At 41.0% G+C, this 27,264-nt stretch overlaps 1 protein-coding gene across 9 annotated transcripts in view; it reads right to left on the reverse strand.

Moving 5' to 3' along the window:
- Positions 1-27,264, reverse strand: part of LOC101602864 (ankyrin repeat and KH domain-containing protein 1) — a 153,590-nt gene that overhangs the window by 107,797 nt on the left and 18,529 nt on the right. For all 9 annotated transcript variants that reach the window (XM_045132883.1, XM_045132884.1, XM_045132885.1 and 6 more), the window contains exons 2-5: positions 16,883-17,033; positions 13,748-13,904; positions 12,088-12,235; positions 10,178-10,325 (exon numbers count right to left, since the gene is read on the reverse strand). In XM_045132883.1, the coding sequence (XP_044988818.1) occupies positions 10,178-10,325; positions 12,088-12,235; positions 13,748-13,904; positions 16,883-17,033 (604 nt within the window). The remainder of the gene's footprint in view (positions 1-10,177; positions 10,326-12,087; positions 12,236-13,747; positions 13,905-16,882; positions 17,034-27,264) is intronic.

Here is a 27,264-nt window from a genome sequence, read left to right on the forward strand (position 1 = left end):
GTTTGAAACTACATCAATTACAATGGGGAGAAAGATCTTTTTGTATCAATAGACTGATTTTAGAATTAGGTTGTACTGATGATTACAGAACTCTAGAATCCTAGAAAATAATACTACTCACTTAAAATGTGAATTTTATGTGAAGCACTAAAACGAAGGTTTTCTTTTTTCATTTTATTAAGAACTTTACTCTGTGAACATATGGGGTTTCTTGTTAAATTTGTGGGGGTTTTGTGTGTGTGTATGTTGTGCACACGTGTGCACAGATGCACATGCCCTGTGTATATACACATGGAGGCCAGAAGTGAAAGTCAGGCATCCACCTCTATCACTCATTTGCTGTACTTTTTATTTTGAAGGAGGATTATCACTCTGGACCAGGTTGACCTGGAAGTCTCTGTAGCTCTAGGCTGAGCTCAAACTCAAAGTGATCCTTCTGCCTTTGCCTCCCGAGTACTGATATTAAAGGCAAGCACCACCAACCTCTGCTGTACTTTCTGGAGACAGTTTCTCACTGAACTTGGAACTGCTGTTTTTTTGCTCAGGCTGGCTGACCAGTGAGTCCCAGCAATTCTCCTGCCCCACTCAGCACAAGGGTTTAAAGGCATGTATAGCCTAGCCTGACTTTTGTATGTTTGATTTTGTCTGTTTGTTGTATGTAATAAGGTGGTTAAGTGTGTGCATGTATGCATGTGTATGTGCCCATGTGGGGCCCCATATGCTTGCCTGTAGTGGGAAGGACTTGCCTGCAGTGCCTAGAGCAGAATCTGGGTGTTTTTGTTTTTGTTTTTTTGTAAGCTCCAGCAATTACGGAGCCTCTACTCCACTATGGGACTGGGGTTACAAACATGTGGCAATCTCCAGCTTTTATGGGTCCTAGGAATAAGACCCTTGGCAAAAAAAAGTGGGGGATAAAAGAGGCAAGATAACACAAAATATACTATTCTCCCAAAAAGTTAACGTGTTGGGCTGGAGAAATAGCTCAGCAGATAAAAGCGCTTGCCTGAAAAGGCTAAAGACCCAGGTTCAATTACCCAGTACCCACATAAGCCAGATGCACAAGGTGACACATGCATCAGAAGTTCATGTGCAGTGGCTAGAGGCCTTACAGCACCCACACTCTCCTTCTCTATACCTCTTTCTCTCTCAAGGACCCAAAAGGGAGCACATGCATCTGAAGTTTATTTGCAGCGGCTGAAGGCCCTGGTTTACACATTCTCTCTCTCTGTCTCTCTCTCTCTCAAATAAATAAATAAATAAATAAATAAATAAATAAATAAATAAAATATTTTTAAAAGGTATACACTTTAAATTAAATTAGATTAAAAGAGCTGGAGAAATGGATTAGCAGTTAAGGCATTTGCCTGCAAAGCCAAATGATACCTGTTTGACTGTACAGGACCAACATAAGCCAGATGCCCATGGGGGCGCATGCATCTGGAGTTCGTATGCAGTAGCTGAAGGCCCTGGCACAACCATTCTCTCTCTCTCAAAAAATAAATAAATAAATAAATAAATAAAACATATATATTTATTTATTATTTTCACAATTTCTATTAACATTTTCCATAATTATAAAAAATATCCCGTGGTTCAAAAAAAAAGTTTAAAAAGATAATAATAAGGGAGCCGGGAATGGTGGTGCATGCTTTTACTCCTAGCACTTAAGATGCAGAGGTAGGAGGATCACTGTGAGTTTGAGGCCACCCTGAGACTACCGAGTGAATTTCATGTCAGCCTGGGCTAGAGAGAGATCATACCTCGAAAAACAACAACAACAGTAATAATAATGGCTTCAGAGATGTCTCAGTGATTAAGGCAATTACAAAGCCTGGCAACCAGGGTTCAGTTCCTCAATACCCATGTAAAGCGGGATCCACAAAAGGACTCACACATCTAGAGTTTGCATGCAGTGGCTGGAGGCCCTGGCATGACCATTCTCTCTGACTGTCTCCCTTTTCTCTATCTTTCTCTGCTTGAAAATAAATAAACAAAATGTGAAATTTCTTTATAAAATTTTTTTTAAATCCCATGGTAATACCTCCCCCCCCCACTTTCCCCTTTGAAATTCCATTCTTCATCATACTACCTTCCCATCTCAATCACTATACTCACATATATACAATACCAATCTATTAAGTACCCTCCTCCCTTCCTTTCTCTTCCCTTTATATCTCCTTTTTAACTTACTGGCCTCTGCTACTAAGTATTTTCTTCTCACACAGATGCCCAATCATCTGTAGCTAGGATCCACATATGAGAGAGAACATGTAGCACTTGACTTTCTGGGCCTGGGTTACCTCACTTAGTATAATCCTTTCCAGATCCATCCAATTTCATGCAAATTTCATAGCTTCAATTTCTTTACTGCTGAGTAGAACTCCATTGTACAAATGTGCCACATCTTCATTATCCACTCATCAGCTGAGGGACATCTAGGCTGGTTCCATTTTCCAGCTATTATAAATTGAGCAGCAATAAACATGGTTGAGCATGTACTTCTAAGGAAATGAGATGAGTCCTTAGGATATATGCCTAGGAGTGCTATAGTTGGGTCATATGGTAGATCAATCTTTAGCTGTTTTAGGAACCTCCACAATGATTTCCACAATGGCTGGACCAGATTGCATTCCCACCAGCAGTGTAGAAGGGTTCCACTTTTTCCACATCCCCGCCAGCATTTATGACCATTTGTTTTTGTGATGGCTGCCAATCTGATAGGAGTGAGATGGAAATCTCAATGTAGTTTTAATCTGCATTTCCCTGATGACTAGTGATGGAGAACATTTTTTTAGATGCTTATATGCCATTCGTACTTCTTCCTTTGAGAATGCTCTATTTAGCTCCATAGCCCATTTTTTGATTGGCTTGTTTGATTCCTTATTATTTAACTTTTTGAGTTCTTTGTATTTCCTAGATATTAATCTTCTATCAGATATATAGCTGGCAAAGATTTTTTCCCATTCTGTAGGTTGCCTCTTTGCTTTTTTCACTGTGTCCTTTGCAGTGCAAAATCTCTGTAATTTCATGAGGTCCCAGTGATTAATCTGTGGTTTTATTGCCTGACCAATTGGGGTTGTATTCAAAAAGTCTTTGCCAAGACCAATATGTTGAAGGGTTTCCCCTACTTTTTCCTCTAGCAGTTTCAGAGTTTCAGGTCTGATGTTAAGGTCTTTAATCCATTTGGACTTGATTCTTGTGCATGGCGAGAGAGAAAAATCTATTTTCATCCTTCTACAGATATATATCCAGTTTTCCCAACACCATTTGCTGTAGAGGCTGTCTTTTCTCCAATGAGTACTTTTGGCACTTTTATTGAGTATCAGATGGCTATAGCTACCTGGACTTACATTGGGGTCCTCTATTCTGTTCCACTGATCTACATGTCTGTTTTTGTGCCAGTACCATGCTGTTTTTGTTACTATGGCTCTGTAGTACAGGTTAAGATCAGGTATGGTGATACCACCAACCTTACTTTTGTTGCTCAGGATTCTTTTAGATATTCTAGTTTTTTTTTGTGATTCCAAATAAATTTTTGGATTGTTTTCTCTATTTCCATGAAGAATACCTTTGGAATTCTGATAGGGATTGCATTAAATGTGTAGATTGCTTTTGGTAAGATTGCCATTTTTACAATATTGATTCTTCCAATCCAGGAACAAGGGATGTTTCTCCACTTTCTAGTGTCTTCTGCAATTTCTCGCTTGAGTGTTTTAAAGTTCTCATTGTAGAGCTTCTTTACTTCCTTGGTCAGGTTTATTCCAAGGTACTTTATTTTCTTTGATGGAATTGTGAATGAGAGTGATTCTCTGATTTCATCCTCTGTGTGTTTGTTGTTAGTATATATGAAGGCTACTGATTTCTGTGTATTTATTTTGTATCCTGCTACATGGCTATAGGTTTTGATCAGCTCTAACAGTTTGCTAGTCGAGTCATTAGGGTCCTTTAGTATAGAATCATGTCATCTGCAAATAATGATAACTTGATCTCTTCCTTTCCAATTTGTATCCCTTTTATGTGTGTCTCTTGCCTTATTGCTATGGCTAAGACTTCCAAAACTATATTAAATAAAAGTGGGGACAGTGGACACCCTTGTCTTGTTCCTGATTTTAGTGGAAAAGCTCCCAGTTTTTCCCCATTTAGTAATATGTTGGCTATAGGCTTGTCATAAATAGCTTTTATATGTTCCTTCTATTCCCAGACTCTGTAGGACTTTTATCATAAAGGGATGTTGGATTTTGTCAAACACTTTCTCTGTGTCTAATGAGATGATCATGTGATTTTTGTCCTTCAACCCATTTATATAATGTATTGCATTTATAGATTTGTGTATATTGAACCATCCCTGCATCTCTGGGATAAAGCCTACTTGGTCAGGGTGAATGATCTTTTTGATATAGTCTTGTATTCTGTTTGCCAATATTTTGTTGAGAATTTTTGCATCTATGTTCATGAGGGAGATTGGTCTGTAATTTTCTTTTTTCTTTTTTCTTTTTTTGTTCTATCTTTGCCTGGTTTTGGTGTCAGGGTGATGCTGGCTTCACAAAAGGAGTTTGGTAGAATTCCTTCTTTTTCTATTTCCATGGAAAAGATTAAGAAACAATGGTGTTAGCTCTTCCTTGAAGGTTTGGTAAAATTCAGCAGGGAATCCATCTGGGCCTGGGCTTTTTTTAGTTGGGAGATTATTGATAACTGTTCGGATCTCCATTTTTTTTAAAAAAAGAAATATATAAGCTGGATGTGGTCCACACACCTTTAATCCCAGCACTTGGGAGGTAGATGTAGGAGGATCCCCATGAGTTCAAGGCCACCCTTAGACTACATAGGGAATTCCAGGTCAGCTTCAGCTAGAGTGAGACCCTACCTTGAAAAACAAAAAGCAAGAAACAAAATACATATACATACACACACACACACACACACACAATATCGATTTAGAGAGGAAGAGAGAAGCAAAGTATAGAAAGCTCCTGCCATGTGGAAAGCAGGAAGGGTAGGGAGTCCACTTGGGAGTAGGGGTTGGGGAACCCATCTCAGTCTGGCCCAACAGGGCTGAGATAAGGAGAACTTACCAGAGCAGGGACCGAAAGTTCAGAAGAAGTGAAAGCCCACAAGAATTCCCACCAGCAATTACTAAAGTCAAAAGGAACTGCTGTTAATTTGCCTAAGACATTTGCATAGCAGGCATATCCACCAGCTTTGGTCACTCCCATAGTTACTCTGAGAGTATATAGAAGCCACATCTTGCACCTTGAGATCTTACCCAGAAGATATAACTTCTGATCTACACATCTAAGAATACAGATGATAATTAGAAAATCCAAGCATTTAAATACCTTGATATGCAAAAATCTCTACACAATACACAAATAGAAAAAAAAAATCAAAACAACATAATTCCTCCAAAAATGTGAGTCCAACAGTAATTACCTCTAGTGAGATTGAGTTAGGTGAAATGCCTACAGAAAACTCAAAAAGATTATTATTAATGTGCTCAAAGAAATCAAAGGAATCAAAGAAAACAAACTCCTGAAGGAGAAAAGAACTCAGGAAATCAACTTAACAAACTAAAGAGGCCAATGCAAGATATGACTAAGAAAATAGAAATACTGAAGAAGGACTGGAGAGATGGCTTAGCGGTTAAGGTGCTTGCCTGCAAAACCTAAGGACTCCTCAGAACCCATATAAGCCAGATGCACATGGTGGCACATGTATCTGGAGTTTTGTTTGCAGTGGCTAGAGGCCCTGGAGTGTCTATTCCTCTCTATCTATCTATCTCTCAAATATTTTTAAAATAAATAAAATAAAACATGAAAATATTTTTTAAAAAAGAAATATTGACGAAATACCAATCTGAAATGCTGAAAATGAAAAATACAGTAAATAAATTAAAAAAAAAAACTATATAAAGTCTCACCAATAGAATGGATCAAGAAGACATATCTGAGCTGGCTTAGAAGGGCATGGTGGTGCATGCCTTTAATCCCAGCATTAGTTATCATGAATACAGCCACAAAAGGTTGGGCGTGGTAGTACTTGGGAAGCAGAGATAGGAAGACTGCTGTAAGTTCAAGTCCACCCTGAGACTACAGAGTGAATTCTAGGTCAGCCTGGGTTACAGTGAGACCCTACCTCAAAAAACAAACAAACAAAAAGAATATTTAAGCTTGAAAACAAAGTTTCTAGAGAAAGAAAAACTAATGAGAAGGTATGAGTGGAGATTTCAAGAAGTTTTGACACTATAAAGAGATGAAACTTAAGAATTCAGGATAAGCCGGGTGTGGTGGCGCACACCTTTAATCCCAGCACTCGGGAGGCAGAGGTAGGAAGATTGCCATGAGTTCGAGGCCACCCTGAGACTCCATAGTGAATTCCAGGTCAGCCTGGGCTACAGTGAGACCCTACCTCAAAAAAACAAACAAACAAACAAAAAAAAACAAAGAAAAAAGAATTCAGGATACATGAGCCAGGCATGGTAGCGCACGCCTTTAATCCCAGCACTTGGGAGGCAGAGGTAGGAGGATTGCCGTGAGTTCGAGGCCACCCTGAGACTGCATAGTGAATTCCAGGTCAGCTTGGGCTAGAGTGAAATCTTACCTCGAAAATCAAAAAAAAGAAAAAAAAAGAATTCAGGATACAGGGCTAGAGAGATGGCTTAACCGTTAGGTGCTTGCTTGTGAAGCCTAAGGAGCCCAGTTCGACACTCAATTCCCCAGCAGCCACGTTAGTCAGATACAAGCATCTGGAGTTTGTTTGCAGTGGCTGGAAGCCCTGGTGCGCCCATTCTCTCTCTCCCCCTCTCTGTGCCTCTTTCTCTGTCTGTCACTTTCAAATTTAAAAAATAAAAATAAAATGTAAAACAAAAAAAAGGGTTCAGGATACAGAATAAGAAAAAATGGTAACATTAAAATAGAAGAGCAACTAGTTGGAAAGAAGGGATTCAGTGAAGGGGAAGAAGAAAAAAAGGGATGATGGTGGAAGGGGTTTATGATCATGGTATATTGTCTACATGTACAAAGGTTGTCAATAAAAAGTTTCAAAAAGGAGCTGGGCATGTTGATACACACCTTTCATCCCAGCACTTGGGAGGCAGAGATAGGAGGACTTTTATGAGTTCTAAGTCATCCTGGAACTACAGAGTGAGTTCCAGATCAGCTTGGACAAGAGCAAGGCACTACCTCTAAAAAGAAAATTTTTTAAAGGCTGGAGAAATGGCTCAGCAGTGACAATTGCTTTCTTGTAAAACCTGACATCCTGGGATCAATTCCCAAGTACTCATGTAAAGTCAAATGTACAAAGTGGTGCGTGCATCTGGGATTTGTTACAGTGGCAGTAGACTCTGGTGTACCCATACTCTATATACTGCTTTCTCTCTTCAAATCTCTTTCAAATAAATAAAAAACATTTAACTTACAACAGGGCTGGAGAAATGGTTCCTATGAAAGAACAAGGGGGCCTGAAATGGCCTAAATTAAAATCTCCAGGTCCTATTAAAGCAGCTGCACATGGCCACATGTGCCTGAAACCCAGTCCCCAAGAGAACAGAGCTCCAAAAATTCACAGAGCCCTGCAAACTCCAGAAACAACAGAGATTGCTTCAAAACAAGATCAGTTCAATTCCCCAGTACCCACTTAAGGACAGATATACAAAGTGGTGTATGCATGTGGAGTCTATCTGCAGTGGCAAAAAGCCCAGGCATAGCCATTCTTTCTCTGGCTCGTTCTCAGCTTGCACATAAATTAATAAAAATATAAGGTGGCCCATGGCTTTAATCCCAGCACTTGGGAGGCAGAGGTAGGAAGATCACCATGACTTTGAGGGCACCCTGAGACTACATAGTGAATTCTAGGTTAGCCTGGGCTTGAGTGAGACCCTACTTCAAAAAAATTAATTAAGCTGGGCGTGGCAGTGCACACCTTTAATCCCAGCACTTGAGAGGTAGAGGTAGGAGGATCACCATGAGTTTGAGGCTACCCTGAGACTACATAGTGAACTCCAGGTCAGCCTGGGCCAGAGTGAAACCCTACCTCGAAAAACAAACAAACAAAAAAATTAATTAACTTAAAAAAAAGATCAAGCATGGGTTGAAAATATTGTCTAGGGGTTAAGGCACTTGCCTGAGATGCCTAAGGACCCAGGTTCAATTCTCCAGAACCCATGTAAGGCAGATGCAGATGGTGGCACATGCATCTGGAGATCATTTGCAGTGGCTAGAAGCCCTTACACACCCATCATCTATCTCAAATAAAATAATTATTTTAAATTAAGCAAAAGAACAATGGAGTGATGTTTCACTGCAGGTGAGTTTATGGGGTGCTGCAAGGGCACATACATATGCATATACCACACACACAAGCAAAAATAAAATAAAATAAATAAATTTAAAAACCTTAGAACGATACTCCTGTCTGCTTCCTAAATGCTCAGATTACAACTGTGTACCAATGTGTCTAGTCTATGTTGGTTTTAAATATTTCTGGGGATGGAGAGATAGGATCTCACAATGTACTCCACCTCAAAGTCAAGATCCTCCTGCTTTCAGCCTTTTGAGTGCTGGGATAATAAAAAGAATGCTGTATCTTGGTTTGTTTTAAAGACTTTTGGTTTTTAAAAACATATATATTTTATTTATTTATGAGAGAAAGAGGTAGAGAGTGAGAGAGAGAGAGAGAGAGAGAGAAGATGGGTGTGTAGGGCCTCTAGCCACTGCAAATGAACTCCAGATGCATGCACCCCCTTATGCATCTGGCTTACTTGGGTGCTAGAGAATCAAAATGGGATCCTTAGGCTTTGCAGGCAAACACCTTTACTGCTAAGCCATCTCTCCAGCCCTTGTTTAAAAGACTTTTAAAGCCAGGTATGGAGAAGCATAACTGTAAAATCCCAGCACTTTTGAGGCTGAGGAAGGAGGACTGTGAGTTCAAGGTCAGCTTGGGCTACACAGTGAGACCAAGGCTCAACACAACACCAAAAACAACCACAACAAAGCTGGGCGTGGCACACGCCATCCCAGCACTTGGGAGGCATAGGTTACATAGAGTTCCAGGTCAGCTTGAGCTAGAGTGAGACCCTACCTTGAAAAACCAAAAAACCAAAACACACACACACACACACCAAATACAACTGGGGAGATGCCTCAGTGGTTATAAAAGAGTTTGCTGGCCAAGTATGAGGACCTGAGTTTGGATGTTCAAGAACCCATGTAAAGCCAGATGTGGTAGCTCGGGTCAGTAATCCCAACAAGATGGGAAGCACAGAGAGAGAAGGATGTCTGGCACCTGACTTGGCACTCACAGTAAACAAGAGACCCTGTCTCAAGCAAGGTAAAGGGTGAGGACCAACACCTGAGGTTGTCCTCTGACCTCCACATGTGCACCTGTGCACATACAGAAATATTTTTAAAAAGGGGGGGGGGAGGGCTGGAGAGATATCTTAGCCGTTAAGGCACATGCCTGCGAAGCCCTCGGACCCAGGTTCAATTCTCCACATCCTACCTAAGCCAGATACACATGGTGGCACATGCATCTGGAGTTCAGTTTGCAGTGGCTAGATACCCTGGTGCACCCATTCTCACTAACTCTCTATCTCTCTCTGTCTCTAATAAATAAATAAATAAAAATAAATCTTTTAAAAAAAGAAGAACATTTTTCTTGGTTTTTCAATTTTTTGAGGTAGGGTTTCAGTCTATCTAGCCTAGGCTGACCTGGAATTCACTATGGAATCTCAGGGTGGCCTCGAACTCACAGCAATCCTCCTACCTCTGCCTCCCGAGTGCTGAGATTAAAGGCGTGCGCCACCACACCTGGCTAAAAAAAAAGAACTTTTAACATATCAAATTAGGGACTGGAGAGATGGCTTAGCAGTTATGGCGCTTGCCTGTGAAGCCTAAGGACCCAGATTAGAGTCCCCAGTACCCACATAAGCCAGATGCACAACAAGGTGGCATATACATTGGAGTTTGTTTGCAGTGGGTAAAGGCTCTGGCACACACTCTCAAATAAATAAATAAAATACTTTTAAAAGATATCAAATTAATTTGTATGTCATTTTACTGGGAGATTACCCAAAAACTAAGTTTTTTTTCACTAGGATTATATTTATTTTGCCCATTAACTAATTTTTTAATTTCTCAGGTTATATTAATTTTCCCTTCAATTGCCATCATGTGCTACATACCTGTTGCTGACTGAGAGTTGACATCAGCATCATGAAGAAGCAATAATTTTACAATATCTAAATAACCACCGCTGGAAGCTGCCATCAGGGGAGTTATGTCTCCTTTATTCCCTCGATCTTCAACATTAGCATGCATAGCTAGCAAGACCTTTAAAACACATATAAAGAGAAACAAATTATTTCTTGCTATTAATATTACTGCTTTTTTTTTAAAGTATGTTGTATGTGTCTTGCTAGATCTTTAAGTTCTTTAATTTTGTTTTTGTTTTTGCTTTTTTGAGGTAGGGTCTCATTCTAGCTCAGGATGACCTGGAATTCACTATGTAGTCTCAGGCTAATTTCAGAGAGTTAGATCTCTGACTCAAAATTCCAAAATAAGCGGGGCATGGTGATGGACGCCATTAATCCCAGCACTCAGGAGGCACAAGTAGGAGGATTGCCATGAGTTCAAAGCCAGTCTGGGACTACAGGATGAATTCTTGGTCAGCATAAACCAAACTGAGACCCTGCCTCAAAAAAACAACATGGCTTGGAGAGATGGCTGAGGGGCTAAGGCATTTGCCTGCAAAGCCAAAGGACCCAGGTTTGGTTCCCCAGTACTCATGTAAAGCCAGATGCACAAGGTGTTGCATGCATCTGGAGTTTATTTGCAACGGCTAAAGACCCTGGTGTGCCCATTCTCTATCTTCCTCTTTCCCTCTCAAATGCATAAAAATAAAATGTCAAAAAATAATAATATTAAGAGCTAGAGAGATGGCTTAGCAGTTAAGGTGCCTGCCTACAAAGCCTAAAGACCCATGTTCGACTCTCCAGTTCCCATGTAAGCCAGATGCACAAAGGTGAGGCAAATGCAAGATCAGATATGCCCACTAGGTGGCGCAAGCATCTGAAGTGCAATATCAGTGGCTAAGGCCCTGGTTCACCAATTCTCTTTCTCTCTCTCTAAAAAATTAAATTAAAACAAAAATAAGCCAGACATGAGGGCATATGCTTTTAATCCCAGCACTTAGGAGGCAGAGGTAGGAGGACTGTCATGAGTTCAAGGCCACCCTGAGACTACATAGTAAATTCCAGGTAAGCCTGGGCTGGAGCAAAACCCTACCTTGAAAAACCAAAATAATAGAAATATTAAAATTAATTATTAACTAATTAAAACAAAAAATAGGGCTTCAGAGATGGCTTAGTGGTGAAGCACTTGCCTGTGAAGCCTAAGGATCCTGGTTCAGGCTCTATTCCCCAGGCCCCACATAAGCCAGATGCACAAGGGGGCACATGCATCTGGAGATCGTTTGCAGTGGCTGGAGGCCCTGGTGCACCCATTCTCTACCCATCTGCCTCTTTTCTTTCTCTGCCTGTTTCTCTCAAATAAATACATAAATAAGAAAACAATAGGGCTGGAGAGGCAGCTTAGCAGCTATAGTGCCTGCCTGTGAAGCATAAGGACCCAGGCTTTACTTCCCAGAACCCACATAAGCCAGATGCACATGGTGGTACATGCATCTGGAGTTCATTTGCAGTAGCTAGAGGCCCTGGCATGCCCATTCTCTCTCTCTCAAATAAATAAATAAAATATAAAAATATTTGTAAAAATAAATCAAGTTTAAAGTGATTATTATTTCTGTTTATTATTCATGAAGATTAGAGTTTTGAGTCAGTGATAGAAAAATGAACTAGGCACAGTTACATATAAACAACAAAATGAGTTATGTATCTGTTTCTCTATTTTACCTACTGCCACAAAAGAAAAGGGGAAGAGAGATTCCTTAATTATAACTTCTTTTATAAATAAGAAAAATAAACATCAAAAGCTAACTGAATATTATTTTGGGAATATATCTCAAGGTTAGAGCACAAAGTCCTGGGTTTGATCCCTGTCCCACCAAAAATAATAAATAAGATTATTTGTTTACTTGTGCCAACTCGTAATATCCTGCTGAACAAGCCAAACACAGCAGGCTTTCTCCTTCTTCTGTATGTTCATTTACACTTCTGCCTTCATCTAGCAACTTACGAACAGCATTCACATCTCCATCCGAGCAAGCTTCTGCCAGACTGCGACTGCAAATCAAACCATTAGACAATTAACTGATACAGAAAGACGTGAGATCCTATGATAAGAAATTACATTAAATATAAAGCTACCCATGCATGATGATTTAAATGGGATGTTCCCCATAAACTTATGTGTACTAATGAATGGAACTGAGCTAGTGGCAACTTGGGAGGTGGAGTCTTGCTGGCAGCAGTGTGTTGTTGGAGGTAGGTTTAGGAATGGTATAGCCAGCAACCTATTGCTAGAGTTAAGCTCACTCTAGAGGACTAGGATAACAGGCATGTGTCACCATGTCCAGCCTAAAATTCTGTGTTTCTAACAAGCTCTGATGTGATACTGGTATTGGTCTATGAACCACATATGAATAGCAAGCAACACAATTCTTGTATCAATAACCCATTTCTTACTACTCAAGTAGTCAGTTTAGACTTTAGTTTCATAATATTTAGAGTAAGTTACTTCTTCCTTTATAAAAGAAAAAATTTGCTTTGTTTGTTTGTACATGTACATGTGTGTACACATATATGGGCATCCCAGGGCCTCTTACCATTGTAAACAAATGCCAAAGGAACACTGCATGCTTGTCCCACTAAGAATAAATTACTTCTTTAGAAGCAGAAACAAGTACTCCATTTGGATTTCTTATTCTGGTCTGGAATATTCCACAAAAATGTTCAATAATACACCAGGAGAGATGGTTTAGCCATTAAGTTACTTGCTTGCAAAGCCTGACAGCATGGATTCGATTCCCCAGTATCCATGTAAATCCAGATGCACAAAGTGGCACATGCATTTGGAGTTTGTCTGCAGTGGATAGAGGCCATGGGCACCCATTCACACACATTCTCTGCCTGCAAATAAGTAAGTAAAAATAGAGCCGGCATGGTGGCAGATGCCTTTAATCACAGCACTCAGTAGGCAGAGATAGAAAGGATTGCCCTGAGTTTGAGGCCACCCTGAGACTACATAGTGAATTCCAGGTCATCCTGGGCTAGAATGAGACCCTACCTTGAAAAACAACAAAAGCATAAAAAAGTAAAAATAATAAATAAATAAATAAGGCTAGGTATGTTGGCACATGCCTTTAATCCCAGCACTTAGGAGGCAGAGGTAGCAGGGTTGCTGTGTGTTCTCTACAGAATGAGTTTCAGGCCAGCCTGAGCTACAGCGAGATCCTACCACAAAAAAAAAAAAAAAAAAAAAAAATCCATTTGCACAAAGTGGCACATGTATCTGCTAGAGTTTGTTTCAAGTGGTAAGAGGCCCTGGCATGCCTATTATACTCACTGTCTCTTTCTCAAATAAATAAATGAAAATATTTGTAAAATTTAAAAATATAAATTTTTATGTCCACATACAAAAACATTTACATAGCCACTTAAAATGTAGCATTCATTCAAACACCCACTTGCACTAATGTTTTCAGCTCTTCTAAAGAATTTATTTAGCCCAATCTGGCTACTTCTCTAGAATCTACTCAAGATGTCTAATGCCTAGCAGAAGTATCAAACACATACGTGTCCACTTGCGCTGCGCTGCTGCTGTTGTCAGCTCTCATTCGGGTCAGTGCGGCAGCAGCTTCATCCAGTGCACAGCTAACTGAGGATGTCAGTCTCCGGAGAACCTCAGGGTCTGCAAAAGCTTTACCGTCAGCAGTCGACAATTTGCCAATTCCTTCAGTGGACATCAATGAGGGAGTGCCAGGGAAGAAAAAGCAAGACATGAAATTACAAGAAATTACATTTCTAAACACTATTACATTCCAAAGAAAAGACATAGTCCCACAGATGAACTGACAGAAGGTAAGACTAATGATTTCAATCCTGCCATGAATGACAAGGCTATGATATAACTAATTATGTTTTAATATTTTCATCTTTGCAATGCACATATTTATTTTCCCTAAACCTAATTCCAAATGTGACTTAATATAATGCATTTACTAAATGAGGAAGATAGTACATTCATAATGCAGACATACTAACAAAATCTCTAGTATAGGAGATATGTCCATTCTATTTTCAGCAGCAGTGAAGAAGATATTCTGAAGCTGGGTGTGCTGGCACACATCTTTAATCCCAGCACTCAGGAGGCAGAGGTAGGAGGATCACCATGAGTTCAAGGCCATCATGAGACTACATAGTGAATTCCAGGTCAGCTTGGGCTAGAGTGAGACCCTACCTCAGTAAAACAAAAACAAAATAATAATAATAAAATTTAAAATTTAAAATTTAAAAATCAAAAAACCCACAAACATAAATGTGAAAATCCCTCTAAAATGTTTTAGACTCAATACAATATCCAAAAAGCAAATTAAAATATTGAAGTGCACACACACACACACACACACACACACACACAATGCATTAAACATCTTTATAGGTCTTAGAAAAGAGCATACTGCTTTAATAATATATGGTAATTTATTTGAATACAATATAACTTCAAACAATGTTTAGTTTAAATTGTTAAAATATAATGATTTAAATTCAATTGTTTCTGATAACTTATGACAATCATTTGTAAGTTTTAGGGTCTTTTTTTTTGTTCTTTGGTTTTTCAAGATAGGTTCTCACTCTAGCCAGGCTGACTTGGAATTCACTCTGTAGTCTCAGAGTGACCTGTAGCCAATAAATTCCAGACATATGCACCCCCTTTGTGCATCTGGCTTTATGTGGTAAGGAATCAAACTCAGGTCATTAAAGGCTGCTGAACCATCTCTCCAGTCCCCAAATTTTCAGCATTTTGCTTTTTGAGGTAGGGAGGGTTTCACTCTAGTCCAGGCTGACCTGGAATTCACTGTGTAGTCTCAGGGTGGCCTTGCACTCACAGCAATCCTCCTACCTCTGCCTCTCAAGTACTGGGATTAAAGGTGTGCACCACCACGTCCGGCTAATTTTCAGCATTTTAATAGTTCCTTTCTCCTTCCCACTCTCACTTTCTTCCCTTGGTTTTTTTGTTTGTTTGTTTGTTTTTGTTATTTTTGCATCCTAGGCTGGCCCTTAACTCCTGAGCCTCCTGCCTCTACCTCCCAACTGCTAGGATTACAACGTGTGAACCATCAAGTCAGTTAATAATTTTTTAATTTTTTATATTTATTTATGAGAGAGACAGAGAGAGAATGGGCACACCAGGGCCTCTAGCCACTGCAAACAAACTCCAGATGTATGTGCCACCTTGTACATTCAGCTTATGTGGGTCCTTAGGAATCGAACCTGGGACTTTGGCTTTGCAGGCTAGTTCCTTAAGTGCTCAGACATTCCTCTAGCCCCAGTAAATAATTTTAATATAAGGTAAAAGTATGGTTCTTAAATATTTTCAACATCATTTTTATTTTTCAAGGTAGGGTCTCACTCTAGCCCAAGCTGACATGGAACTCAGTCTGGAGTTCCAGGCTGGCTTCAAAACTCACATTGAATCTCCGACTTCTGCCTGAGTTCTGGGATTAAAGGCATGTGCCACCATGTCTGGCCTCAACACTATTTTAAAAAATAAGCTATAAATTCTTTATCCAGGTTAATTTTGTTGCTGTTGAGACAGGGTCAATATGTAGCTAAGACTACCCTTGAACTACTGGATCCTTCTTGCCTTTCGTAGACTTCCAAGTATTGTATTACAAACATGAGCCACCATGTTGAACTTTTTGATTAAATTCCTTTTTTGCTGTTGCTTTATTTTATTTTATTTTTTTGAGGTAGGGTTTTACTCTAGCCCAGGCTGACCTGTAATTCACTATGGAGTCTCAGGGTGGCCTCAAACTCATGGCGATCCTCCTACCTCTGCCTCCCAAGTGCTGGCATTAGAGGTGTGTGCCACCACACCCATTCTTGATTAAATTCTGTGTCTGTAATATGTACATATAAACATATTAAATGATTACTGAATACAGTGTTATACAAAGTGAATGAAATACAAAGGCCAACTACAGACATTAGAAAAACTGACTTCTGATTTTGGAGGAAGGAGGAAGCATCTCACTTGTACCCCAGGATGGCCATATAGTTGTAGCAATCCTCCTCCTTTTTAATTCTAAAGTACTAGAATTATAAGCATATACTACCATGACTAGTTTGGCTTTTTTTTTTAACTTTGACTTTATTTTTACTTTTCTGTTTCATTTTATTTTGGGATAAAATCTTGCTTTGTGACTGCCTGGCTGCCTGATGCTTGCTAATGAGCCCAAAATAGCTTCAAACTTGAGGAAATCCTCGTCTCAGACACCCAGGTGATAGGATTACAAGTGTGTGCCACTATACACTGTTCTTGACTTCTGTATTCTAGGGAAGATGAAAGGCTTTAACTATGGTTCAATGGAAATTTTGTGCAGCAAATAATGAGCAGATTGTACATTAGGAAACAAGGACAGCCGGGAGTGGTAGCACACACCTTTAATCCCAGCACTCTGGAGGCAGAGGTAGGACTGCTGAGTTTGCAGCCAGCCTGGTTGAGCCTGGGCTATAAAGTGGGACTCCATCTCAAAAAGAAAGAAAGAGTGGGTATGGTGACCGAGGCCTTTAGCCCTAGCACTTCGGAGGCTAAGGTCAAGGACAGTCTGGCGCTACAAGGGTAAAGTCCAGGTCATTAATTTTGCATAGGGGTATATAGTCTTGAGATAATCTTGTGTAACTTTGTAAAGAGATGTGGAATTTTACCTGCTGCTTCTAGCAGTGCTTCCAGTCTTGCTTGTGTCTCTGGGTCCACGGTGCGTAAGTCAGCTCCTTCTGCAGTACTTGACAAGAATATCTCTGATGTTTTAAGGACTGGGTTATCCAAATCTTCTTGGTCCAAAATAAATGATTCAACCTGTTTATAAATTAAATTAAAGATACAATAACCATGGAATCAAATGAATTAAAATGCAAACCTAGATACATTAAGGTTCTTAGGAGGGAGCTGGAGATGGCTCAGCAGATAAAAGCTCTGTCTTGCAAAGCCTGCTGACCTGGGTTCAATTCCGCACTGCACATGTAAAGCCAGATACACAAAGTGGTGCTCATGTCAGGAGTCTGCAGTAGCAAGAGACCCAGTAACCCATATTCACTTCTCTTTCTCCCTCTACTCACAAATGAATAAATTTCTCAGAACATTGTATTTTTATACAGAGCATGAAAAACTAATATTTGTGAAACAAGTATATGCATACAACCTCTTAGGAAGAGGTACACAGAAATGCAAAACACCAACATTTAAAACAAACAAAAAACAGTCAGCACTTGGGAGACAGGTAGGAAGATTGCCATGAGTTCACGCCATCCTGAGACCACATAATGAGTTCAAGGTCAGTCTGAGCTAGAGAGAGACCCCACCTCAGGGAGAAAAAACAAACAAACAGATGGACATGGTTGGTTCACACCTTTAATCCCAGCACTCAGGAGACAGATATAGGAGGATCATATTAAATTCAGGGTCAGTCTGGACTAGAGACCCTACCTCAAAAAAACCAAAAACAGCAGTCAGGTATGGTGGCATATACCTTTGATCTCAGCACTTGGGAGGCAGAGGTTGGAAGACTGCTGAGTTCAAGGCCATCCTGAGACTATGTAGTGAATTCCAGGTCAGCCTAGACTAGAGTGAGACCCTACCACAGGAAAAAAAATAAATAAAGCCCAGTATTGGCCTGTAATCCTAGCTGTTCAGGAGACTGAAACAGGAAAATCACAAATTCAAGACCTGCCTGGGCAACTTAGTGAGACCTCCAAACCAAAAAAAAAAAAAGGTGGGATGGGTAAATGCCTCAGTGACAGAGTACTTGTCTGGCATGCGCAAGACTTTAGGCTTAATCCCTACTATGAGGGGGAGGGGAAAAAATTAAGAAAGAAACAGGAAAAGAAAGTCTTTCATCCTTTATGTGACACTGAGCTCCAGTGCCTGTCTCCATCTCACCAGAGCACAAAGTCCAAGCACAGGACATTTTACATAGATGTTGGGGATCAAACTCAGGTCCTCATGGTTATCTATAGACCTATCTCCATAGTCACTAAAACAAACTTTGTAAAAAATGTACGCTCTTATTTTCTTCATTTGGTGTACATGTTACATGTGTCAGTGCAGGCACGAACATGTCAGGAGGCAAAAGGACAACTTTTGGGTTGGTCCTTCCACCTTGAGTCAGGTCTGTCCTTGTTATTCACCATTCCATCCTCAAGATTCGGGGATATTCTCCTTTCTCCACTTCCGTTCTCAGAAGCTCCCCTCAGCTTCCAGCTTTTACACAGGGTCAGAGGATCCAAAGTCAAGAGTTGAAGGGAAAGCACTTTACACCTTGTGCCATCTCCCTAGCCTCATAAAGTGATGTTTTTTAAAGCAGGAAACATTTTTCCATCTTTGTTATTCCAAAGCTCAGGATAAAGTTTAACAAACAGTAGACTCTAAATAAATAAGTGCAGATAAGTAAATCTACTCTAAATTACCAATTAAGGGGCTTAGGAGATGTCTCAGCAGTTACAGGCACTTGATTGCAAAGCCTGCAATCAAGGGTTTATTTCCCTAGTATCCACATAAAGCCAGACACACTAAGTGGTATATGTGTCCAGAGTTTGTTTGCAGCAGAAAGAGACCCTGACATGCCCTCTCTCCCTCCTAAATAAAAATAAAATAATCAGGCCAGGCCTGTATGAGACAGGGGATCACAAGTACAAGGTCACTCTGGGATACAGAATGAGTTTAAGACTACCTGGCAATTCAATGAGAACTGTCTCAAATAAAAGAGGAATGGAGAGATCGTTCAATGGTAAAAGGTACTTGCTTGTAAAGCCTGACGGCCTGGGTTCAATTCCCCAGTACTCACATAAAGCCAAATACACAAAGTGGCACATGTGGAGTTCATCTGTAGTGGCAGAAGGCCCTGGAGCACCCATTCATTCCCTCTCTCCCTCTCAAACAAACATATTAAGAAAGAACTCAAATCCCCAGTACCACCCAAAAAAGTGGGGGAGCTAGAAACTAGGTTTGATGACTATAATGGTCAAGTTTTGTTGTCAACTTGATCTGATTAGGAATCCAGACATTCCTCCTGGATGGGCCTCTGAGGTTGTTTCCAGGAAGGATTGACTGAAGGAGGAGATTCTTCCTTCAGAGTGGCAGCCCTCCTGGTAGTGGGCTTTAGGTAAGGAAGCTCCAAGAAACCCCCTCTTTCCCACCTGGCTGCCAGTGCTGCCTGTCTTCACTTGCACACGCATCTATCCTGTTTCGCTATCCTTTCTCAGCCCTGGAACCAAGTTTCCTCAGCCTTCCAACATGAACTGAAGACCAGCTGCTCTCCAGAATGCCTCCAGGCCTTCAGAACTAGATTGAAACTGCTGAGGCATCCAGCCACAGGACTGAACAGTTACCACATTCCATGACTCTCAGGCTTGCAGATGACTATTGTTAGATGGCAGTAAAATAATCCAATAACCACCACCACCCCTTTTAAAGAAAATATTCTTATTAGGCTGGGCATGGTGGTGCATGCCTTTAATCCCAGCACTCAAGAGGCCAAGGAGGATTGCCATGAGTTTGAGGCCACCCTAAGACTACAGAATGAATTCCAGGTCAGCCTGGTCTAGAGCAGGACCCTACCTTGAAAAAACCAAATACTTATTTATTCATTTGCAAGCAGAGAGAACAAAGAATGGGTGCACCAGGGCCTCTAGCCACTGCAAAGAAGCTGCAGACTATGTGCCACCTTCTGTATCTGGCTTTATGTAAGTAATGGGGAATTCAACTTGGGTCATCAGGTTTTGTAGGCAAGCACCTTAACTGCTGAGCCATCTCCCCAGTCCTCAGCCCCCCACCCTTTTTTTGAGGAAGGGTCTAGAGTGAAACCATATCTTGGAAAAAACAAAAACAAAAAAAAAAAAGTTTTGAGAATTCCAAGGGCTCTATTTTGGGGGGGCAGAGGGGTTCAATATAGGATCTCACTCTAGCCCAGGCTGGCCTTGAATTCAGTGATCCACACACTTTTGCCTCTCCAGTGCTGAGATTGCATGCACCACCAGGCTGGATTTTTTTTTTCCATAAGATTTCTATTTATTTATTTGTAAGCAGAAACAGAGAGACTGGGTGCACCAGGACTTCTTTCCACTGCAAACAAACTCCAGATGCATGTGCCACTTTGTGTATGTGGCTTTATGTGGGTACTGCAGAATCGAACCTAAGCTCTCAGAATGTGCAAGCACGTACCTTTAACTGCTAAGCCATCTCTCCAGGCCCACCTTTCTTTCTTTGTTACAGTACTCAGGATCAAACCTAAAAACTTTACAACTGTTAGGTGAATGTTTTACCACTGTTTTGTTTTTAATACAAGGTCTTAAACACATAGCCCAGACTGGCCTGGGCCCTAAGATCCTCACCTGCCTCATCCTCCCTTGTACTGTGACATAGGCATGCACCTGTGGAATTCTTTCAAGGTTCATTTGTTTGAGACAAGGTCTCATATAGAACAGATTAGACACAACTCAAGCAATGTAGCCAAAGAACTTCTGATCTTCCTGTCTTGATCTCCAGAGCACTGGGAATACAGATTTGTGCTACCATACCTGGGGGATCAAATCCAAGGCTTAATGTATGCTAAAGAAGCACTCTACCAATTGCACCACATGCCCAGTAGGCACCCATGAAATTCTATTATGCAAGACTTGAGTTTATAATGAAGTCCTACCCTAACCTAAAAAGGTTTTCCTCTGTGGAGAATGAGCAAACATTCCAAAAGATCAGTGACAAGGATATAACACATAGTATTAAAAACATTTTTTTCCAGGGGCTGAAGAGATGGCTCAGCAATTAAGGCGCTTGCCTACAAAGCCTAAAAGACCCAGGCTTGATTCCCCAGTACCCACGTAAGCCAGATGCACAAGGTGGTGCATGCGTCTGGAGTTCATTTCCAGTGGCTGGAGGTCCTGGGGCACCCATTCTATCCACCTCTTTCTCTTCCTCTCCCTTCCTCTTTCAAATAAATAAATAAAATTATTTTTCCCCTCTGTTAACCTGTGAAATCTCAAATAAATCAGATATAAAATACGGGCTGGCCAGACACAGGAGAGCATGCCTTTAATCCCAACACTCAGGAGAGAGGTAGGAATATCACCGTGATATGGGATGGCTTATCTTTTAAGGCGCTTGCCTACAAAGCCAAAGGACCCAGGTTCAATTCCCCAGTACCCACTTTAAGCACATGTATCTGGAATTCATTTGCAAAGGCTAAAGGCCCTAGTACATCCATTCTCTTTATTTGCCTCTTTCTCTCTCTCTCAAATAAATAAATAAAATATTTTTAAAAACCAAAATATAGTACAGAGTTCATTGTCTAAAATAATTAAAATTCCCAAAGTGAAGTCAGGGGAAGAGATTGAGTAAAGGAAAGGTGGAGGGAGGGCTAATCAAAATCTAAGAGTATGCAAATAAATCATATGGAATCCTCCAGTTTCGGACAATGGAACACTCAGGAGCCAAAGATCGTTGTTAGAAAATTTTCAGTGCCAGCAATGAGATACCGCCAGTGAGTTGTTGGCCAGGGAGGTCCCTGATGCCCTCAAAACATTATAGGCCATTACCGAGGCCCTTCATTGCCCACCAGGAATAGATGGTAAGACCCTACTGCTGAAGACTCCACATACTTGGGCTGCAAGGCCACTGAGAAATCCTACTAGAACTGAGCTGAGGGAATACATCCCTGATACTGAAAACTTAAAACAGGGGTAGTCATGAGCCCTAGGGGTGTAACATCTGCTGATGTCTGGATAAGTGTATATACTATGCTTATCAAACTGCCCAGTAAGCACTTCTCTTAATATTTATACCCTTATATTAATGCTACTCTCACTTTGGGTAGAGAATCTTCTCTTTTCAGATGGCAGTGACTTTGGGATGACTCAGAAGGCATCATAGTGTTGGAAAGAAGTGACTGGAGTACTGAGTAACATCTCGATCACACCTTCCAAGGCTCAGGGTCTAATGCAGAAGAGGTGGTGGAAAGAATGTAAGAGCCAAAGGAAGGGTAGGACTCCATACCACGTGCTCCCTCCAGACATAAAATGGCCTGGATATCCATGACCACATAGTGCCTGACACTACCTACACAAGACCATCATAAGAGGAGGAAAAGACCATGATATCAAAATAAAAAGAGACTGATTGAGATGGGGAGGGGATATGATGGAGAATGGAATTTCAAAGGGGAGAATGTGGGGGGGTTATTGCCATGGGATACTTTTTATAATCATGGAAAATGTTAATAAAAATTGAGAAAAAAATAATTAGAATTATCTGAGCATTGATGTTTACAATTTTTTTTTTTTTTTTTTTTTTGGTTTTCCAAGGTAGAGTTTCACTCTAGCTTAGGCTGACCTAGAATTCACGATGTGGTCTCAGGGTGGCCTCAAACTCATAGAGATCCTCCTAGCTCTGCCTCCTAAATTCTGGGATTAAAGGTGTGTGCCATCACACCGGGCTAGGATTTGTTTTTGAGCCAAGAAAATGGTACAGTGGGTAAGAGCACTTGCTGCATATATGAAGCACTTAGGTTGATCCTCAACAACCACATAAAAAGCCAGGAATTGCTGTACATCCCAGTAACTCCAGCACTGAGGGATAACAGAAATAGGAGGACTACTGGAGCTCACTGGTCAGCCAGTCTAATTAAAAAATGACATGAGAGCTGGGGAGATGGCTTTGCGGTTAAGCGCTTGCCTGTGAAGCCCAAGGACCTCTGCTTGAGGCTTGATTCCCCAGGACCCATGGAATCCAGTTGCACAAGAGGGCGCACACGTCTGGAGTTCATTTGTAGTGGCTGAAGGCCCTGGTGCGCCCATTCTCTATCTGCCTCTCTTTCTGTTGCTCTGAAATAAATAAATGAAAAAAAATTTTTTTAATGACATGAGTTCTCATACTGTCTCTCTCTCTGCCTCTTTCCCTCAAATAAATACCTTTTAAAAAAAAAAAAGAAGAAGAAAAGGAGCCAGGCATGGTGGCACAGGCCTTTAATCCCAGCACTAAGGAAACAGAGGTAGAAGGATTGCTGTAAATTCGGGGCCACCCTGAGAATACATAGTGAATTCCAGGTCAGTCTGAGATAGAGTGAAACCCTACCTCAAACAAAAGAAAGAAAGAAAGAGAGAGAGAGAGGGAGGGAGGGAGGGAGGGAGGGAGGGAGGGAGGGAGGGAGGGAGGGAGGGAGGGAGGGAGGGAGGGAAGGAGGAAGGAAGGAAGGAAGGAAGGAAGGAAGGAAGGAAGGAAGGAAGGAAGGAAGGAAGGAAGGAAGGAAGGAGGCAGGCAGGCAGGCAGGCAAGCAGGCAAGCAAGCAGGCAAGCAAGCAAGCAAGCAAGCAAGCAAGCAAAGGGGCTGGAGAGATGGCTTAGCAGTTAAGGCACTTGCTTGCAAAGGCAAAGGACCTCAGTTCAATTCCCCAGGACCCACATAAGCCAAATGTACAAGGTGGCACATGCATCTCTCTTTCTACCTGTGTCTTTCTCTCAAACAAATAAATAAAAATATTTAGAGAAAAAAAAGCAACCAAGCAAAAATAATTAAACATTTAAAAAAAGAAAGAAAGAAAAGAATAATGGCATGAGGCTTCTTGGTGAGAAGAAACCCTATGTCAAGAAAATAAGACAGGTGAGCAACTTAGGACTTAACATCCTACTTTGGACTCTACACATGTGGGCACAGGATGGCATGCATACCCCACATGTGCAAACACCACATATACTATATACACACACCAAAAGTTGTAAAAAATAAAATTATGTTTCTTTTTTTTTTTTTTTGAGGTAGGGTCTCACTCTAGCCCAGGTTGACCTGGAATATACTATGGAGTCTCAGGGTGGCCTCGAACTCACGGCAATCCTCCTATCTCTGCCTCCCGGTTGCTGGGATTGAAGGCGTGTGCTACCACACCCGGCTTAAAATTATGTTTCTAATTTAGTCATACAAATGATAATACTAACTTCAGTGTTGGGCAAATTGTATGTTGCTTAAATTTTGAATTTTCACTTTGAAAGCAATTGATAGTACATACCATGCTAAAGCCAGGTATGGTGGCTCACACTAGTAATCCCAAAGACGGGCAGAGGCAGGAGAACTGCCCAAAATTCAAGGTCAAATTGGTCTACCATATTAAGTTCCAGACCAACTAGAACCTCTATTGCAAAAGGGGGGGGAGCTAGAGAGGTGCCTCAATGGTTAAAGGCACTTGCTTATAAAGCCTGGCTGCCCAGGTTTCAGTCTCCAATACCCACATGTAGCCAGATGAACAAAGTGGTGCATATGTCTGGAGTTTGTTAACAGTGGCATGAAGCCCTGGTATATCCATAGTCACTTATACACAGACACGCACACGCATACACACACACACACACACACACGTGTGCTATGTCTCAAATAAATATACTAACTTCAGTGTTGGGCAAATTGTATGTTGCTTAAATTTTGAATTTTCACTTTGGAAGCAATTGATAAGTACATACCATGCTAAAGCCAGGCATGGTGGCTCACACTAGTAATCCCAAAGACAGGCAGAGGCAGGAGAACTGCCCAAAATTCAAGGTCAACTTGGTCTACCATATTAAGTTCCAGACCAACTAGAACCTCTATTTCAAAAGGGGGGGGAGGAGCTAGAGAGGTGCCTCAATGGTTAAAGGCACTTGCTTATAAAGCCTGGCTGCCCAGGTTTCAGTCTCCAATACCCACATGTAGCCAGATGAACAAAGTGGTGCATATGTCTGGAGTTTGTTAACAGTGGCATGAAGCCCTGGTATATCCATACTCACTCATACACAGACACGCACACGCATACACACACACACACACACACAAACACACACGTGTGCTATGTCTCAAATAAATATTTTGCTTTCTCAAGGTAGGGTCTCACTCTAGTCCAGACTGACCTCAAACTCACAATATCCTTCTACCTCTGCCTCTGAAGTGCTTAGATTAAAGGTGTGCACCACCATGCCTAAATAATAAAAATATTATCCACATAAAGCCAGATACACAAGGTGACACAAACATCTGGAGGATTTTTTTTCTTTCTTTTTTTTTGGGGGGGGGATTCAAGGTAGAGTTTCACTCTAGCCCAGGCTGACCTGGAATACACTATGGAGTCTCAGGGTGGTCTCAAACTCAGCTATTCTCTTATCATTGCCTCCCCAGTGCTGGGATTAAAGGCATGCACCATCACCATACCCAGCCTGGAGTTCTTTTGTGAACTACTGGCTAGAGGCCCTGGTATGCCCATATTCTCTCTCACTCAAATAAATTAATTTAATTAAAATTAAAAAAATACAGATGCAATATTCTATTGAATTTGTCTCTTTGTTAGCCTGGGGAAAAAATAAATTCTGCCTATATTCTTCTTAGAAACTACAGTCCCATTAATTGTATTCAAATAACACATAAACTAAAAATGAACAAAATCAGAGAATTTATACTTTCTAATTTCAAGATTTGCTACAAGAAAACATTATGGGTGCCAGCCTGGTGGCCTTTAAACCCAGCACTTGGGAGGCAGAGGTAGGAGGATTGCCGTGACTTCAAGGTCACCCTGAGACTATGTAGTGAATTGCAGGACAGCCTGGGCTACAGTGAGACTCTACCTCCAAAAAGAAAAAAAAAAAAAAATTATGGGAGATATTATATAAGGATAACATATAGATCAATGTACTAGAATGGACAGTCCAAAATTTAACCCTTACATTAAGAACCCATAGATTTTTTAAATATGTTTTTTATTTTACTTATTTGAAAGAGAAAGAGGTAGAAAGAGAGAGAATGGGAGCCCCAGGGCCTTGAAAAACAAACTCAGATGCATGTGCCACCATGTGCATCTGGCTTAAGTGGGTCCTGGGGAATCAAACCTGGGCCTTTTGGCTTCGTAGGCAAGCAAGCACCTTAACCCCTAAGCCATTTTTTCTAGCCTTTTTAAAATTTTTATTTGTGGGCTGGAGAGATGGCTTAGCGGTAAAGTGCTTGCCTGTGAAGCCTAAGGACCCTCGATTCTCCAGGACCCATGTTAGCCAGATGCACAGGGGGCGCACACGTCTGGAGTTTGTATGCAGTGGCTGGAAGCCCTGGCGTGCCCATTCTCTCTCTCTGCCTCTTTTTCTCTCTGTCACTCTCAAGTAAATAATAAATAAATAAATATGAACAAAAATAATTTTTTTAAATTTTTATTTGTGTGTGTCTGTGTGTTTGTGTGAATACCAGGGCCTCTTGCCACTGTAAACAAACAGATGCTTGAAGAATTGAACCTGGGCCATCAGGCTTTACAAACAAGTGCCTTTAATTGTTGAGCCAGCTTCCCAGGCCACCGTAAGACTATAGATTTTTTTCTATTTTTTTAAAAAAACACATCTTACTTATTTATGAGAATGAGGCAGTGTGATAGAGAGACATGATAGAGAATGAGTGTGCCAGGACCTCTGGCCACTGCAAAGGAACTCCAGAATCAAGGCACTTGCTTTCAAATCCTAGGGACCCTTGTTCAATTCACCAGTACACACATAAAGCCAGATGCACATGTCTGGAGTTCATTTGCATTGGCAGGAGGCCCTGGTGGGCCCATTCTTTCCCTTCCTACCTCTCTCTCTTTCCCTTTCTTTTTTATTTTAATTTTTTTTTTTTTGGTGTTTATTTTTATTTATTTGAAAGTGACAGAGAAAGAGAAAGAGGCAGATAGAGAGAGAGAGAATGGTCACACCAGGGCCTCCGGCCACTGCAAATGAACTCCAGACGCATGCGCCCCCTTGTGCATCTGGCTAATGTGGGTCCTGAAGAATCGAGCCTCGAACCAGGGTCCTCAGGCTTCACAGGCAAGCGCTTAACCGCTAAGCCATCTCTCCAGCCCCTTCTTTCCCTTTCTTTCTCACCAATACTTTTTTTTTTTTGTTTTTCGAGGTGGGGTCTCACTCTAGCCCAGGCTGACTTGGAATTCACTATGTAGTCTCAGTTGGCCTCTAACTCAAGGTGATCCTCCTACTTCTGCAAATACTGGGATGAAAGGCATGTCCCATCATACCCAGCAAAGTTTGTAGTTTTAACTCCTACATTTATGTCT

The sequence above is a fragment of the Jaculus jaculus genome, chromosome 13, assembly GCF_020740685.1.
Source record: "Jaculus jaculus isolate mJacJac1 chromosome 13, mJacJac1.mat.Y.cur, whole genome shotgun sequence".
Lineage (NCBI taxonomy): Eukaryota > Metazoa > Chordata > Mammalia > Rodentia > Dipodidae > Jaculus > Jaculus jaculus.